The sequence below is a fragment of the Alligator sinensis genome, unplaced genomic scaffold, assembly GCF_000455745.1.
Source record: "Alligator sinensis unplaced genomic scaffold, ASM45574v1 scaffold650_1, whole genome shotgun sequence".
NCBI classification, from domain to species: Eukaryota; Metazoa; Chordata; order Crocodylia; family Alligatoridae; genus Alligator; species Alligator sinensis.
Window position 1 is genome coordinate 248906 of NW_005842674.1, and position 12336 is coordinate 261241.

General features: G+C 54.4%; 1 protein-coding gene across 2 annotated transcripts in view; it reads right to left on the reverse strand.

Annotated features, from left to right (window-relative positions):
- Positions 1-5973, reverse strand: part of PBK (PDZ binding kinase) — a 12588-nt gene extending 6615 nt beyond the window's left edge. For both annotated transcript variants that reach the window (XM_006033889.3, XM_006033888.3), the window contains exons 1-5: positions 5867-5973; positions 4724-4814; positions 4161-4303; positions 2385-2554; positions 1004-1133 (exon numbers count right to left, since the gene is read on the reverse strand). In XM_006033889.3, coding sequence (XP_006033951.1) covers positions 1004-1133; positions 2385-2554; positions 4161-4303; positions 4724-4814; positions 5867-5921 — 589 coding nt within the window. In that variant the 5' untranslated portion in view covers positions 5922-5973. The remainder of the gene's footprint in view (positions 1-1003; positions 1134-2384; positions 2555-4160; positions 4304-4723; positions 4815-5866) is intronic.
- Positions 5974-12336: the final 6363 nt, after the last annotated feature.

Below are 12336 nucleotides of genomic sequence, written 5' to 3' on the forward strand. Positions count from 1 at the left end.
TCTTGGGCGTGGGAGAGGGGGGCCACTGCCACGACACGCTAACGCGAGTCTCACGGGACTGCTGCGGATGGTAGCGAGCATAAAACGTGCAAGGAGGGCCACGTGGGGTCACCGCGATGCTGCTTCCGATTATGCGATGCCGTTCCCTGGAGAGGACCCAAGGTGCTTCGTGATTATAACCCCCTCAAGCTGCCAGCTCTGGGGCGAAGGACAGCACTCGGCTGGTGTAAAAGGTGTGCTTCCACACTGCAGTGAATCCCTACTGAGAGGGAATTGCAGGCTTGCAAGCTCTGAGCCGGATGCAGGCTCTCAAAGACCCCTCTCCCCTCAATGCAGACTGCAAGCTGCCTGGCTTTGGCCGGTCAAAATCTTCTTAAGAGCATTAAGGACTGGCATGTACTGGATCAGGCCATGGGTCCGTCGTGCCCAGTGTCCTGTGTCACACGGTGGCAGAGAGCGGAGGCTGGACGGGGGAGGGAACTGGGTCTGAGCAGGGCTTTCCCCCTGTTCCTTCCTCCAGACCTGCCTGCACTTCCAATGCTGGGGGCCGAAGCAGAGGCCGTGCCCTTGACTCCTGTGCTCAACAGCGGCCGATGCCCCTGTCCTCCAAGAACAGGTCCAAGCCCTTTGGGAAACTGGCTGAACTCTCTCAGCTCCCACCACATCTGGTGGCCATGAGCTCCACTTTAATGACCCGCTGTGCGGACAAGAACTGCCTGGTGTTAGTTTTAAAAACTTATGGCCTGCTCGGAAATTTGGCAAGCCATAGTTGTCCGGTGAGATTCAGCCAATAATAAATCCCTACCGACTTTCTCTTCGCCATTTAGTAAACCTCTCTTATGTTCCCCCCTCACGTGTCTCTTTTCTAAACAGAGCAGGCCTGGCCTCTTTGGTCTCTCCCTTGGAGGAGAGGACAGCCTGCTCTGTGGTCTTGGACCCCGCACTGGCAGCCACGGCGATCTCTAATCGCTCACATGCCCCCTGAGCCGACAGCCCCACGTACCGGTCATGTTCTCATCCAGGGGCAGGGACACCCCCACGTCACAGATCTTGATGGCCTCGAAGTCGCCTTTGATGACAACGTTTGAAGACTTGATGTCTCCATGAAGCAACTTCTTATCGTTATGCAGATACTAGGAGGCAGAGAGAGAGAGAGAGGAGCAGTGTTCATTCGTCCATGAGGATCAGAGACATCGAGCTGGAAGGGACGTCCGGAGGTCACATCTAGTCCAACCCCCTGCCCGAGAAAGGATCATCCCCATCCCAGACAAATGCATCGTCTTGCCCATTCCTGAAAGTACCCAGGCGACCTCGTCGCACAACCGCAGCCAGGCACGCTGGCTGAGAGTCGCCGAGCTAGCACGAAGGATGCACCTAACAAATCCTCTGTGCCAAGTCTTGCGATATCTCGCTGCCGTGGCTAAGGGAGCCGTGCGTTCGTTTTTTACCGCCGAAGGCACAGCTCTACGTGGGCATTAGGAGCGAGGCCGGAGGTCCTGTCAAGACCTCAGCCAACACATTTTTGTGCGTGAGTCAACGCCTTCCCATCCGTGCAGGCAACAACAACAAGCCGTATCCCGACACAGCTGCCCCAAATTATGGCCAAGGACAGTGTTTGGATAGGACCCGCTCTAGCGTGAACTGGCCTGATGAGAGAGACGGCAACACAGGCACCGAGCTCGGCTGGTTTGTCCTTTCATTAGGGACAAAACGTGCTTGCCGGCGGCGGGGGACCAGTGCGCTAGGAGCAGGCTGGGAGAGGAGCGACGATGCCAGTAGGGCTGCTGCAAGAGGCCGATTTGACTGAAGCATCTCATGCTAAACTGAGGGACAGATGAGGAAACGCTGCTCCCCTTCTGCCTCAGTTGGAAACCTCCCTTCCCCTCTCCAGTCTTGGCCCACCCATCCTGGAAAGGGCCCCTTTCGTGGCAAGCTAACCCTCTCAGGCTGCTGCTACAGCATGCTTGGCACCAGCTCCTTTGGGCTCCACGGTTTTTTGACCACCCACCCACTAGCTCCACTGCTGCCAGACCTTGAAGCCAAGGAGTGGACGTGGAAGCCAGGGCACACGTCCCAGGCTAGCAGAGGAGAAAAGCGGGAGGCTCCCAAAGGACCAGAGATGCAGGGAAGCTGGCTGAACGTCATAACCGAAGGTTAAGCCGCGTTGCAATCTAGATGGTGAACTCCCCCGGGCAGGACTGGGTTGTGTCCCGTTGTTCTGCACGGCTGTGCAACACGGGGCTTGGTCTATTCGGTTATAACAAAAGCCATTTGCTACGTTAAGGAGCATGCAACGGGCCTGCTCGCGGTCAGCCAACACCAGGGCAGGGTCCTGCCGTGCATACGGCTATGCAGAGGAATGGCTAACAGGGCTACGGACCTACCTTCAGCCCCCTGGCCATGTTCAGGGCAACTTGGAGAATGGTAGCGGCAGGGAAAGGGCTCAGGTTCTTGTCGTTTCGCTCTTCGATTAAGTCATTGAGAGATTTCTCTCCCCCATACTCCATCGCCAGACACATGCTCCCATCACTGGCCTCAGCAAACGCACGGTAGCCTTGAAACAGTCCAAGAGATTTCATTTGGTCAGGACAGCAAAAACAGGCAGCGTTGGTGGGAGCGCCGTTTACATGTGCGCTCAAAAGCCCGACCTGATAGGAGGCTGTAAATGACAACCATCGTACGTGGATCTCCAACTGCGCATCACAAAACGCCTCACCGATCAAGTACAGCGATTACTATAATGCTTCCTAGCTCTCGCAAGGTGACAGTTAGCAAAGGCAGATCTAGGATTTTGATGCGGGAGGGGGAAGGGGGTGCAGATGGTGCAATACATCATCCTATAACACAACACATTCATCTCCATTTAAAAATAAATTAGATGCTTTAATAATATGCTAGGGGCCTACGGCTATATTATCCCATTTAAAGTTTGAAACAAAAGCAAGTATAACCTTACTGGAACGCACATTCATTTCCTATTATGCACAGGCACAATAAACTAGGCAAAAAATTAAAATCGAAGGATGTCCATTTCATTAGTCTTGTATTAATTAAAAGTTAAATGTGCATCTCTCTTTCCGATTCATAAAACAAAATCTAGCCTGTTGAGCATCTTGGCAGCGCATCCAATGTGTCGTTGATAGTTACTTCCACACCTGAGTTAATGTTTTTAGCTAGAGTAAACCCCCGCCCCACCAGTCTGTAGGGCTACAAAATAGGAGCTATATAACTAGGAGAATCGCTGAAGAAAGGCTAGCTTAATTAGTGGCTTGTCAAGACTAGTAAAAGGGTTGGAAGGCCATTAACACCTGCGGAGCGTTTTGAAAACTAACTGTGACCCCCATCCCTGACGCAGAGGGTGGGAAGAGGTGGCGCCAGGCCCCCTGGACCCCAATCCCCATGCAAGGGGGCAGCACCAGACCCCCGGGATGCAATCCTGGCACAGGGGGTGGGAGATGGTTGTGCTATATCCCCAGGGCCCACTCCCAGCAAACGGGGACCATGCCACTCAACTGGCGCATGGGGTCCAATTAGCTTGTAGGTTACAGGATAACGATCAACTGATTAACACGTCGGTTCCTGCCTCCAAACCAAGAGCAACCGACTCACTTGGAGCTGCCCTGCGATACGGATCCTTCCTCCCTGTATTAACAAAGCAGGGTCCTGTCCGAGACGCTGCGTGCGGGGATCCCATCACACGAGCCACTGGGAACCTGGCTCAGCTGGAGGCTCTTCCACAGAGCCATCTCCACGGGTGTGTCTAGTGCATTGCATGGGCACCCCCCCCTCCGACACCTTGGAGGACCCTCACTCCTGTCCCTGTTTTTACATTAGTTGTCCCACGAACTCTGCTGGGCCCCTCGAATAACAGAGGGGGACAGCCAGCCGTTTCTGCGCAGGCTCACGCGCTTTGTGCATCAAATGGGCCTGTCGGAAATGCAGGCAGAAGGGGAACAAGGCAGCTGGGTACCACCCCGGCTGGCCAACTGAAAGGGATCCAGGGACAGGCAGGAAATTGGTACTTGCTTCCCATGGCTTGCATGTACCCTCAACCTGCCAACCATCGTTCACACGGGCACAGCCCCACGCTCTCGATACGCCTTCCAGCTCCCACAATCACGCCCAGCAATCGAGACTTGTCAGCTGCGCACAAGGCTTACCCACGATGTTCGGGTGCTGCAGGTGTTTCAGGATCTTGGCCTCTTCGTTCAGCCTCTCCTGGTATATATTTTGCTGCTTGGTGTTACACTTGGGATTTATTTTCTTCACGGCCCAGGGGGAACGGGACAAGCCTTTCGGAGATCTGTACAAGAAGGGGACGCAGAAAATGCAGCATCCGCCGGATGAAACCTTCAGCGTTCACCGAAGACCCATCGCAAGCGGGTTAGGAGCGTTCGTCACGAACCTGATGCTGGATGTACAGATTAGCAGTGGGAAGAAAGAGCAAACCGCTGCAAAGATGCAGCAGCTACAAAACCGGACTCTTTTGAGCAGCTTAGGTTACTTATTTTTATGTTTAATATATTCTGTTTAGACCAGACAGGGAATAGCTCATTGCCACTGTGCGCGTCTATCCTGTAGCTAGACCCCGGTTCCCAAGTCACAGGAGTAAACTTACCGGCAGAGGCAGCTGAAAAGAAAACCTTTCTGGAAAAAACAAAACAAAAGACAAAAACCCACGTCCCAGTGAGGGTCCTGCCCGTGCCCGCGGCCGTGCCCGTACCTTCTCATGAGATACACGTTCACCCCGGTTCCATACCCGAGCTTCTGCATGAAGGGGGAGGCCGGGATAACGACAGAAGACAGCCCCGCGTCTGAAAACAAGAAGCAAACAACATGAACCGAGGGCGACATCCCCGCGCGCGCCTGCTGCCCATCCCATCGCGGGCTCTCGGCGCCCTTATTGCAACTGCAACTTTTCCCCCCAGTGACAAATGAACGTGGAGGCCTGTAGGGAAGAGGGGGCAACGGGCTGCAGGGTTTCCCCTGTCCCCGAGGTCTTGACCGTCATAGACAAGGAGGGTGGAAGGGACCTCAGGGGGTCACATCTAGCTCCAAGGACCAGCCCCAACTGCGTCATCCCAGCCAGGGCTTTCTCTACCCGGGGCTTCAACACCTCCAAGGATGGAGACTGCACCACCTCTCTGGGAAGCCTCATCCAGTGCTTCACCACCCTCCTTGTGAGCACATTCTTCCTAATCTCCAACCTCGACTTCCCTTGCTGCAGCTGGAGCCCACTGCTCCTTGTCCTGTCATCTGCCCCCACCGAGACCAGCCCAGCTCCATCCTCTTTGCAGCCCCCCTGCAGGGAGGTGAAGGCTGCTATTCAATCCCCCTCGGTCTTCTCTTCTGCAGCCTCAATCAGCCCATTTCCCTCCTCCGCTCCTCCCCAGGCATCCTCAGACAGTTCCCCGTCTCCCAGGCAAACGCACCTCTGTCCACCCCGGGACTCCCCAGGTACCTCGCTCTCCCCAGAGCCGAAGGACAAGGCGGTCCCTCGCGGTAACAAACGCGCTCCTCAACCCTTCAGGGCTCACCGCAGAGGGGAGCTTTTTGCAAAATAACCCCCATTCTTTTGCAAAAGAAATGTCTTTGCAAGCTTTCACGTTTGTTTGTTTTTTTGGGGGGGGGGGGGGGAGTTTGCAAAAAAACATTTTGCAAAGAAATCTCTTTCAGGGTTTTTTGCAAACATTTTTGCAAAGAAATGTCTTTGCCAGCTTCCATGGTTTTTCCAAGGAAATATCTTTGCAAACTTCCACCTTTTTTGCTCAAGAAAATGTCTCTGCAAGCTTTCCTGGCTTTTGCAAGGACATTTCTTTGCAAACTTTCACGGTTTTTGCAAAGAAATGTCTCTGCAGCAGCTCACCGGCCTTCCTCCTCTGGCCGCGCCCGTCGGGGGTCCGCCGGCTCTCCGTGTCCATGCCCGTGCCCGTGTGCGTGTGCGCGTCCCCTGCTCCCGACCGCGCCGTTGCGGTTTGAACCCGCGCGCGCCAAGCGCTACGGCGGCCGCGGCGGTCAAAATACCCGCCCTGCGCATGCGCGCGGGGAAGGGGCGGGGCGCCCGGCGCAGGAGGGAGCGGAGCTGCAAAAAAACCAACCAAACAAACAAACAAAAAAACCACCCCGCCGGGCCTCAGTTTGCCCAGCTGCGAAATGGGTGCAAAAAAAAAAATTAAAAAAAAAAAAGAAAAAATAAAAACAAAGAAAACAAGTTGAAAAAGAAGAAAGCAGCAGCTGCCCTTCCCCCATCCCTAGGGTCCTGAGAGGGGTGACGGGGGGGGTTGGCTTCCTCTGTGTCTATGAACCCCGTTTGCAGCGGCGGGACATTGCCTGCGGTGGCCCCCCTGCTTTAATGGGGGCGGGGTGCGATGCCCGGTGTTGCCTATAATTTTGCAAAAAATGGGTTTTTTTGTCCGGGCTGGTTTCGCGGGGGGCTGACCCTGGCCCAGGCAGGGGTTGGATCAGACGTGACCTCTGCACGTCCGCGGGCTGGTTTGGTTGAGCCCGGTCCTTCTCTGCAGGGCTGCAGCCCGGCCTCTGGGTTCGGCCCTCGGTGGCACGATACACGATTCCACGTCGGGGTGCTTGCTCCCACCGTGGTCGTGCCGTGCCCCGACGATCCAGGGCTGCAGAGCCGCGGAGACGGGAGGCAGCGAGATGCTGTCCTCCACCTCCAGAGCAAGCCCTGCAGCCGCAGCGAATCCCCTCCGGGTCCGGCGCGTCCTCTCCGCGTAAGCAGCGTGGCCAGGTCCTGCCTGCAAGAGAAGCAGGTGAGTGTCTCTTTAAAGGACTGCCATATTTTCTTGCATATAACACGCTTCTATATATAGGTCGCACCTGGACTTCTTTATGTGGAGCCCTGCGTCCAGTTTTGCCCCCACCTCCCAAACTACAGATGGGATGTGGACAAGAGCTCGACGGAGGGCAATGAAAATGGTTGTGGGGCTGGGGGACAGGACTGTGAGGAGAGGCTGAGGGAAATGGGCTGATTGAGTCTGCAGAAGAGGAGACTGAGGGGGATTGAATAGCAGCATTCACCTCTGCAAGGAAGATGGAGCTGGGCTCTTCTCAGTGGGGGCAGATGGTAGAAAAATAGGCTCAAGGTGCAGCAAGGGAAGTTGAGGTTGGATATTAGAAAGAGTTTTCTCACAAGCACTGGACCAGGCTCCGCAGAGAGGTGGTGCAGTCTCCATCCTCGGAGGATTTAAAGACCCGGGTAGACAAAGCCGTGTCTGGGATGATATAGTTGGGGCTGGTCCTGCTTGGAGCAGGGCGTCGGACTAGATGTGACCTCCCGAGGTCCTTTCAACCCTCATCGTCTATAAGTCTATAAAAGCTGCTGACAGGATGCAATACATAAAAGGAGAACTGGAAATCAGGGGACCTTTCTAGCAGCCTGGGGCAGCCTGCGTGGTCTTGTGCCGACCACCTTGTCACCTATACCAATGCCTTAGCCCCTGCTCTGATGTACTAGCGAGGCCAAAACGTGTTGGGACTCTGCTTGTAGACGACACACCTGGCCTCGCACAAAATTAGCGCTGGGATCTCCTGGCTGTGACCTTGTCGACGCCGTCCTGAGAGTTGGATACCGATGACGCCTCGGCGATCTGAGGACAGCAGCAACGATAGCACACGCGAGGGGGGACTAAAGAGGCCAGGCCTTGAAGGGGGACACAAGAAGGGTTTACAACATATTAAATGGTGAGAAAGTCACTATGGATTTATTACTGACTGTCTGCCCCAGACAAGGATGCTCCCAGATGCAGTTTTCCTCCATGAATCACATGTAAAAGCAGCTTTTCCAAGCCCATCACACCCTGGCCCACTCATCTTAGCATCTTGCAAAGGGGCTACACGAGGAGACAAGGACCCTGCTTCCCCTGGCCAAGCCCCCTTCCTTGTCCATGGCACAACCCTCTCCCCCAGCCCTGCAAGCTGGAGAAAATAACCCGTTGTCCCAGAGAGCAAGCAAAAACTGTATGCCTCTTTCCCACCTCTCTGCAACCTTTGCTAGGGAAGGAAAATAAATTGTTTTCTTTATTTAGCCTCCTCTCACCCTGGGCATGCGGAAAACCTAGGAAACCTGCTGTTGTGGGGCTGGGGTTCCCAAATCAGGCGTCTAATAGGTCTCAGGGCAGCCAGAAGGAACATGCATGTGCAGCCCCAGATAGGGAAATGCAACCTGGCTGGTGTCGGTGTCACAGAACAACCCCCCCAACCCCTCCTCTAATTACAAACCGCTGTGACCACCGCCCCGTCACAAGCCACAGGCTTGTTAAAACTGAGCAAAGCAGCCGCAAGTTTTGTGCAAGTAGAAACTCTGTCAAGGGGAAAAGATGTTGAGAAAGTGTGCTCGGAAAAGTCTGCCAGCCTGCCTGTGCCTGGACACAGAGGGTTGAGAAAAATACCCAGTCATGGACACTGAATTGTGCAAATACTGCAACAATGGTAGTATTTGCACTACCATTATGTTTATATATGATAAAAATATTTTTACCATATTTTTAATGGTAAAAAAATAATGAATGTGCAAGTAATGTGAGGACAAAGGGTCATTGGATTGCGAGACTGTTGGGCTACTGGACTGTGCCCTTGCCCGTCCCAGCAAGACCCCGGACTGTCTCATCTACAGGCTAGGGAGCAAGACGTGCGTGCAAAGTACCTAGTGCAAACCACTAATGACAGGGGTTTGAAATGAGGAACATTTGCTTTCTGCTGAACGAAACTACAGCAGTGGAAGGGGAACTCCTGCCTCTGCAGCATCCTTTCTCTCAACCACCCACTGCTTCCCAATCCAAGGGTCTGGGGTTGGCACGATGGCATTGTTGGAGCCCTACGCTAGGTGCTGCACGGATGCAGCGGGTGATGCGGTGCCCTGCAAGCTGGCTCAGCCCCCGGGAGCTGCCTAGCACCCTTCCTGGGCACACTGGCCTGGGGACACTGGCACAGCTCGGGCATCGCTGCAGGCCCCATGCCTATGGGAGAGGCAGGGATGCTCTGCGGGCATCGTGCTAGATCTGTGCCAGAACCAGGGAACAATTGCAACCCCGACCGCAAGGCCCTGATTCCCATCGATACGTGGCACGTCCGGTCTTTTGCTGGAGCCGTTTCAGTGGCCAGCACATTATTTCCCACTCGCAAACCTTGGCTGGCTCCGGCTGCCTGGGGCTGGCTGCGGCCGGGATCTCCCACGTCTCTCATGTTCTCTCCTTCCTGGCTGCGCTGCAGCCGGCGTCTCAGTTGTTCCTTGCATTGGAGGAGGAATGGACGAGCCTGGCCGACAGCCTGGCAGGGGGGTCAGCGCCCTGGGGGTCCCCTGGGTCTCATGCAAGAAGCCCCCTCCACCGTTACTGGGTTTTGGAGGGGAAAGGGGCTTGCACGGAGGCACCGGGATGTTGGCTGCAACTGAGGCTGGGGGGGTTTGAGGGTATTTGGGGAGATCAGTGCATTCACTCTCTGCTGCTCCATAGGATAACTAATAATGCTTTGGTACCTGCTCCCCTGCAGCCATCCACGAAAAGTCCTTCAGGGCTGGAAGGCACCACGACGAGGAGGAATATAGTCTTTATTAGGCTGCAAAAAGCTTGAATGGGGTGGAGAGACAGGGGCATGGAGTAGCCGGGGGGGGGGTTCCAGCTTTCCCCATCAGCAGCACCTGACTCGAGCACCTGTGCCTGGAGACCGCAGCTGTTCCTGGCGGGGTGGATGCAGCCCTGCCATCTTGCTGACACATGTCCTTCTTCCTGGCCTTGAGTTTCCCCATCATCTCATCCCCCACTCCCCATCCCAGTCAGCCCGAGGACACAGGCACCTCCCATTCAGAAAGAGCCGTAACTTGCTTTATACCCATTACCAAAGTCGTTCCAGGTAGGATGCCCCGAAGCAGCTAGGATGGGATATGAAAGTCAGGATGGGAGGGACCGGAGAGATTTGGTGCACCCCTGGGCACTGACTGTGCCTCCCAGGCCCTGCTGGGATACTGGTTTCGGGTCTGGACATGTTAACACCAAGGTAACCTGGGTTAGTTTTGGACTCCGTGTGAGTTACACGGGTAACGGGGGTGGACAAGATCTGGGATAGAAGCAGACACAGGATCCCTACACTGGGATAACTTACGCCAGCGGGGTTTTGCCCCTGATCTTTCTAGGGCAGCTCAGTTTTGGATTGCAGGAAGCGCCCCCGGCATGAGCCCGCTTGCTGTGTGTCTGCTCCTAGCTCACATCAAAGCAAAGGTCAGCCACGGTAAGTGTGTTGGGTGTTCATGTCAAGGGATGGGACATCAAGAAGACGTCACCCATCTCCTCCACGCACTGAGGCAGACCAAACACGCCTAGGCGATGAAGTCTGACACAATCACAGCCCGGGGGGGGCCGTGCGTCACAGGCAGCGCTCGCAGAACCGTCCACGGGCTTGGGGTGGTGACTGTATTTGTCATCTTCTTCCCAGAAACACGGTGATGTTGGGTAATATCCTTTTTGGCCCCACCAAGTAGCTGGGAGAGCATCCTCTCAGGTCAGCATCTTCCCACAACAGCAATCCCGCCCCCGAGACAGCCACAATGTTGATTTAATGAAGTGACAAAGCACACAAAACCCAAGTAGCAGCTGTTCAGCAATGGGACGGCTTGGTAAATCCTCCCACCCAGGCAGGCTGGGGGCTGCCAGCTCTCTCAGGCAGGGAAGAGCCCAACTGTGCCACAAACCGTGCATGCAAGGTCAGGCTCTCTCAGAGAAGCAGGTCAGACCCCAGCACCCCTGGTTTCTGTAGGAGCAGGAGCTGGCCCCAATCCTGGTGTCGAGGGAGCCTGTTCCATCCCACAGCTCAGGGCCAAATAACCCCCACCCCCTGCCCTCTTGGTGACAAGCACGCCTGATCCAAACCATCCAGGTCCCATCGGTCAAACCTCCCTCCCCCCACCCCCCCGGTGAAAAGGATGCGCTCCCTCAACCCCCAGTGCAAGGTCAAAGTCAACACCTCCACAGCCATCCCTCCCCCTTTCTCCCCACTGTCAGCGGGTGAATACGCAGACAGCAAACCAAGGAGCTGAGCACTGTCAGCAACCACGTACAGCCCCTCTCCAGGTCCGCAGGGGACACTTGGGCCCAAGAAATGCTTCTTTGATGAAAATGGTTCATAGATAAAGAAAGGATCTCTGCTGGACTTGAAGAGAGGCTTCTTAAAAGGGTCCGTAAACCCCCCTCCTCACTCCCCCAGAGCTCAAAGATGCCAGAGTGTTGACAATAATTGCAGTTTATTAGAAGGGAGGGTTAGGGTTAGGGTCAGAGAGTTAAGGTTAGGGATAGAGTTAGAGTTAGGGTTAAGGATAGGGATAGTGATAGAGTTAGGGGTAGAGATAGTGTAGAGTTAGGGTTAGGGATAGGGATAGCGATAGAGTTAGGGATAGAGATAGGGTAGAGTTAGAGTTAGAGTTAGGGTTCGGGATAGGGTAGAGTTAGAGTTAGTGTTAGGGATAGGGATAGCGATAGAGTTAGGGTTAGGGTTAGGGATAGGTATAGCGATAGAGTTAGGGATAGACATAGTGTAGAGTTAGGGTTAGGGATAGGGATAGCGATAGAGTTAGTTATAGAGATAGGGTAGAGTTAGGGTTAGGGTTAGGGAGAGGGATTGGGATAGCGATAGAGTTAGGGATAGAGTTAGGGTTGGGGATAGGGATAGTGTTAGAGTTAGGGTTAGGGATAGAGATAGGGTAGAGTTAGAGTTTGGGCTAGGGATACGGTCAGGGTTAGGGTCAGGGTCAGGGTTAGGCATCTGAGGACGAACTGCTTCTGAGAGGCAGGAGCTTTCATTGGAGACAGCCTAGTTGGTGAGATGCTGCAAAACAGGTTGTTGCCTATGGAAGTGCCTTCTTCTTTCAGCCTATTTCTAACACTAAAATACCAGACCCCTTTGATTGACTCTCATCAAAATAGCAGTTCACGCATCCCACTTGATTGGTAATTATCTTGAATTAGATGAAGGGGGAAGAGTCATCTCGAGACACCGTGATACAGGTGAGGTGGAGCTGCCCGTCCATGCTCCTGGGAGAACCGTTGCACAGTTGCTAGCTTGTGGAGTCATCCAAAATTTTCCTTCTTGGGCTATTTCCCAAGCGTCCAGCTCTGGATTACCGCAGATTTCTATTCATCCATCTCAGCTCAGCATCTGTCAGTGTGACTGCCGGAGCCTGGAAATGGGCAACGCTGCCAAGAGAGGGAGAGTGGACGGGGAGAATACCTACCCTGCAAAAGCTGTCTGCTGTGCTAGATGGCATCTATGAGGATTTTTATACCTCTGTCCTGGTTGCCTTGCTGCCACTATCTAAGAAGAGAACAACCC